This window comes from Cicer arietinum, chromosome 5 (assembly GCF_000331145.2).
Source record: "Cicer arietinum cultivar CDC Frontier isolate Library 1 chromosome 5, Cicar.CDCFrontier_v2.0, whole genome shotgun sequence".
NCBI classification, from domain to species: domain Eukaryota; kingdom Viridiplantae; phylum Streptophyta; class Magnoliopsida; order Fabales; family Fabaceae; genus Cicer; species Cicer arietinum.
This window is the reverse complement of record NC_021164.2, coordinates 77,403,328-77,408,851: the sequence shown is the minus strand read 5'-3', so window position 1 is coordinate 77,408,851 and position 5,524 is coordinate 77,403,328. Positions and strand designations below refer to the sequence as shown.

Below are 5,524 nucleotides of genomic sequence, written 5' to 3'. Positions count from 1 at the left end.
GTTGATTGGGTTGAGGAGCAAGATGGCATTAATTAAGCGATAATTTGGGAATGAGGAGGTGTCTACTAGTATACTCCATCATGTTACTTTTATAGCAAAAAATTGGCTTAAATTTTTTTGTAACTGTTATGTGAGTAAAAATTATCTAGTTGATTTATTTAATCGTAATATTTTTAATATATTTTTAACGTTCAAATAAATAATTTAAATATATGTTATAAAAAATCTAAAAAATTAATTGTATCTAACCAATTTTTTTTAATATTCATAAAAATAATTATTTTTATTTATAGCAGTAACCCAAAGAGTAAATAACAAAGAAAAGTATGTGGTCGTTTGGGGTTGCATTCAATCCAAAATGCACAGAACACAAGCGTGCTTTTTTATTTGAAGTTACTCTCTGAGCATTTTAATTTGAGGGAGGAGAGGATGGTGTTAATGTTTGCCTCTAAGTGGAAGATTATTCGGCAATACTAGTAGTTCAATTGTGAGAGATAATTAATAAATAAATATAAGTCCTAAACTAAACTAAAATTCTGACGGACAAGACAAATAAGAGGATGCTTCCTTTTTTTTTTTCCTTTTCTTTTTTCTTTCCGTTACTAGTACTACTACTACCTTTATTTTCTCGTGAGTGAGTTTGCATCGCTTCTCTCTCTTTTATTTTTTTGGCTCAACTCAACTCAGAGTCTGTTACTTACTAGTAGTACACTAGTTTCGTTTCAGAAAGAAAGAACCTGATTCTCTGAACGCAAGGCACACTTTACTTGCTTCTCTTTTATCTTTTCCTTTTTGTTTGTTTTTATAAACGCCACACACAGACACAGACACAGTAATCTCATTCTCTTCCTTGTTTAACTCACTGCCCTGACTGCTTTTTGTCCTAATAATAATACTATACTCATCTATCTATCTATCTATCTCTTCAGTAAAAAAAAAAAAAAACACAACTCCTAACCTTCAAAAAAAGAAAAACTCAACACTGATTTTTATTAGTTAACAATTAATGTGAAAACGAGAAAGGCGGTGAAGAATTGGAATGGCTATTACAAACGTGGTAGAGAAGAAAGAGAGATTAAGATGATGAAGAAGCGTGGAGCCGCTAAGCGACACAATAACAATAAACAACAACAATCTCAATCTCCATCTTCCCCTGCTCGTATGCCAACTCCTTTATCATTTCTCCTTTCTATTTTCTTCTTCTTGTTTCTTCATTTTCATTCCATTCTTCTTCCTAAATTAATTTATTAATAAATAAATATTTTTCTACTTCTCTTTCTGTCTCTCTCTCTCTATATATATATATATATCTGAGAAAGAAATAGGTTTGAAAGATATTATTGGTGGGGACCTTGTTGAGATTAAGGATAAATCAAAGAAGGAGAAGGTGAAAAGCTTAAGTGCTGTTTCTAAAGCATTATCAACCTACCAAATGGCTTGCCATGATTCTCATCAACCAAATGCGAATGCAAATAAGTTTAAGCTTCCCACTAAGGTTTTCTTTCTACTTTCAATTCCTAATAATAAATAAATCATCTTTATTTTGGAACTTTTTTATAAAAAAAACTAAAATAAAAGTTATTGATTTGTAGGTTTTCAATGAATGTAATGGCGTTGATCATGCCTCTGTTCCGCGGAAGATACGTTCAGGTACCTTGTTTTTTGATTCAGAATGAAGGGTTTAATTATTTAATTATAATCACATTTATTCTATTTTCATAATTATTTTTCTCTTTGGCGAATTTTGTTTTTGGGGCTAACAAAAAGGTGCGATTTTTCTTTCTTTTCATATAAAGCAATGAAGAAGCGGGGTCGCGAATCCACCTTAACTGATTCAGAAAAGTTGAACCATAAGTTCCACGGAATAGAATCTCTCCAAAAAGATAGAATAAAGAAATCTAAAGTGAGCATTGCTAAACCTCTTTATTATGGTTTTTAATACTTGATTTAACCTTTATTTCACTTGTAATTTTACTTTCTTAGAAACAAGTTGTACTTGGTCCCATCACAAAAGATGAAGAAGAGGTTGCGGAGACACTCTATGCATTGGCTGGTATGTTTGTTGAAAGTGAACTAAACTGCGAATCGATGCCAAAGAAGAATGCTTCCGTTTTGCAGGACCAAGAGGAGAACACAAGTAATGCCACTTTTCAATGTTATTATCTTATTTGCATCACTTTCAATAGTTAATAATAATAATAATAATTCATGTATTATGAATTTCTGATTTTTTTATTCATTTGCGAGTGATGTATTATAGCCTCTGGAGCTCTTGAGAATGCTAATCTTATTCCTGAAAGTTCACTTACGGGAGAAGCAAAATTTAGTTCTTTTAGTGAAACCATCGGCGACGACGAACAGACCAATATTCCTGGGACTGCAGATTCCTTGGTGCCAACTCAGAACACTACTCCAAAAATAAATCTGCAGGGTATGCCGATGATGGTTAAGAGGAGTGAGAAATATGATGGCAAAGTGGAATGGAATGACTCTGGGTTGTGTCTTGAAATGGGGTGGGTAGTTTTTTAGTTGCATTGTGAAATCTCTTAACATTTTCAAATCCTTTTTCATATTTATTTATTGTGTTTTCTTATCATATTGCAGATTAAATGTGTCTACACAATCTAAAATTTCACATGTTCGGGGAAAACTAGATGCGGAGTATCAGTCGGTAGTTATTTCAACTTTTACTGTTTTGCATATGAAGTTCTCGTCTTTACAAGCTAGCACAAGTACTAGTACTATTGGTGTGTTATCAACTTGCATTTCAGGCTACAGGCATTGATTGTAAGCAAGAACAGAGTATAACCATGTACCAAAGAGAAAATGGTATGTGAGGACATAATTTGCTTGTTGGTGTTTTTAGCAGTGATTTTTCATATTTGGTTTGTGACTAATATTTCATCATTTGGTTTTTTAATCGGAAGGTCCAGCATTGTGGCCAGGCTTGACACCAAGCACATCTGTTGCGATTAATGCTTCTTATGCGCAGTAAATTTCTTTTACTGCTCTTCATTTTGACCTTTTTAAGTAGCTTAATTTCCTTCGCTGCATCCATTTCTGTGTGTCCAAATTTAATGGATTTTTGTTCTTAAGGTCTTCTGCTGCAGCCAAAGCTCCACATTGGCTGAATGCTGCTATTTGCAACTCCAAACAGGATTTGATGGAAAGCTGTTCTTCTGGTGGAAATGTAAGAAACTAAAAATTCATGCTTAGTGCTGTTTTGCACGATTTATGTATACTTATATAATGGAAAAAGTTCTTCATCCAAGCTGATGCACTCAACTCAAACACCTATTGATTGTTCCCAATAATTAACTATGCAGATCACTGAAGCTGTCATTCCTAAAAAGTCATGGAAGAAATGTGCAGCTCATGTTTACATTAGTCAACTCATTCAAAGTTTAGAAGTGTCAAATAGACAGGTTGCCAAAAAACCTGAGCTTTATGAATGTCAACAAATCAAAGTACACCAAGGGTCAAAATGTGGAGTTCTAATCCAAGCACAAGACTCAAATGCGACAAGAAATGGAAATGACTATGCTGCTGGAACAGTTCATTCTGCTAGTTTGGACAATTCCCCTGAAACTAAAAATGGTATTCTTCAACAGAAGTGCAATTATCTCGACATATCTCAGTCTCAAGCTCCTCCATTGCCAACTATATATGGTCCTCAAAAACAAGTATGCTTATGAACTCTTTTTCGTAATGATCTCTCCCCTTGTCCCCTCTTCCTCATGCTCTGATGACTATATTTCTTTCATATTCTGTAGAGTTTCAACTTCTTGTCCTTGTCAGCTGGAGGTAACGGGTTAAATATCGAAGGTTGTTTCAATAAAGGTGTAAGTAGGTTGGAACCATTCTCAAAATCACTAGTGCCTTATTTTCGGTCTATACAACAGCAGCATAGTCTCATGCCAATGCCTACAACCTCAAGTCAGTATAGCTCCACTTCTTACCTTGATCAGCTTCCTGCTGCAGGACCACAGGTTTTAATCTTCCTTACTAGACTCATGTTATATATATTAATTAATGGACTGAAAAATATAGGTGTAATCTTTTACAAAGACAGCTTATAGTGATTTCTATTATTGTTCAAAATGAATGAGGCAGGTAAAGTTTATTGTTTAGAATAATAATAACATGCCCCACCAAAGAAAAGAGAGACACGGAGCAGTTCATATAGTAAATATTGTAGCACCTAATTCTTATTGTGGTGATACTGAATTTTGTTCCCTCATGCTTTAATTGAGTGCAGATTCAGCCGCAGCAACCTCATTATTATGGTAGTCCATTATGTGGAACTCATTATAGTTCAACATTTTCGTATAAACAGCATTACCAAAACTTTTGGGCTGCACAACTAGTAGCAGCTCAAGGTGGGTCTGCTGTAAATTGCAATACTATGATGAGGGCCCAATATCCTCATTTGCAAAGTGGGAGACATGAAACTTCTGCAATGAATTCGGGTGCCAGAGTCATGCTTCCCCACCATTCAATCTCTGAGCAACAACCCTTGACACTTGCTTCATCAATTGGTCCATCCAGGACAAATGGAGAAAGTAGAGGTAGGTTCCATGGTAGCAGTGCCTTATCATTGCAGTTGCTGTGTGATGAGCGTATCTGAAATTGAACACAAAAGGCAATTTTCTGTTTGTAAAGGAATGGATTCAAGGAAAATGGTTATATTTTACAAATGCTGTTTGAAAAGCCACATTAATCAACTCGAGAAGCGAACCACATAACACAGCTTGTGAGGTCCCTATGCTAGAGGTGATTACTGCTGAGCATGCAAGGAGAGAAAAAAAATAAAATGCTGGTATATAAATTTGAAAGTATAGAGCTTCCTTCTCGTCTTCCAAAGGTGTAAAACCTGAATCACCTCTTAACTTCCAAAAAACAGAACAATTTTACAGAAAAAGACATCTTGTTTACTGCTAATTCTTCTGTACCTTCCAAAGTTAATCCTTGTGAATTTTTATGCTTTGCACTTGGAGATGCTCCTGTTATTGCTTACTTGTGGAGTGCATTCAATGTAACAATACAGAGAAACGCAATTACCAAACAAAAAAGGACATGTCAGGTAGCCAAAGAACCTAAACTGTATTAACGTCATTGTTTATAGGAACACTTACAACTTAGTTTTTTTGGTTTGGTTGATCGTTCTTAAATTGATTTGGATTAAAAATACATTTTAATTGAACTGATTTATCTTCCAGATCCTAAAATGAAATTTGTAATAAAAGTTAGTATGAAATTTAAAGTTCAATTACTAATACTTTAATATGTTGTTGTCTGACATTTGTAGAACATGTCTCTGACAAATCAAACAAGTCTCCAATTTTTTTTCTCTCTTTATTTCAACACAAGACACCCCGGGACACACACACACACATATATATATATATAACAACATATTATACCATTATTTAACACAAAGTTAGCAAAATTATTTTGATAAACAAAATTTAAATTAAGGAGAACACGCTTTCATGTAAAATTAAAAATGGTTACATCATTGTTA

General features: G+C 34.1%; 1 protein-coding gene across 2 annotated transcripts; it reads left to right on the top strand.

Annotated features, from left to right (window-relative positions):
- The first annotated feature begins 605 nt into the window (after positions 1–605).
- Positions 606–5,122, top strand: LOC101508048 (uncharacterized). Of its 2 annotated transcripts, none has more exons than XM_004500886.4 (13): positions 606–1,159; positions 1,326–1,495; positions 1,593–1,650; positions 1,797–1,903; positions 1,984–2,137; positions 2,261–2,513; positions 2,605–2,671; positions 2,772–2,829; positions 2,928–2,991; positions 3,097–3,190; positions 3,327–3,683; positions 3,774–3,989; positions 4,259–5,122. In XM_004500886.4, exons 1-13 carry the CDS (start codon positions 1,081–1,083, stop codon positions 4,625–4,627), a joined length of 2,046 nt encoding a protein of 681 aa, XP_004500943.1. In that variant the 5' UTR covers positions 606–1,080; the 3' UTR covers positions 4,628–5,122. The 2 variants fall into 2 exon arrangements, with proteins under 2 accessions (XP_004500943.1, XP_004500942.1); XM_004500885.4 differs by having other exon boundaries at positions 1,320–1,495.
- Positions 5,123–5,524: the final 402 nt, after the last annotated feature.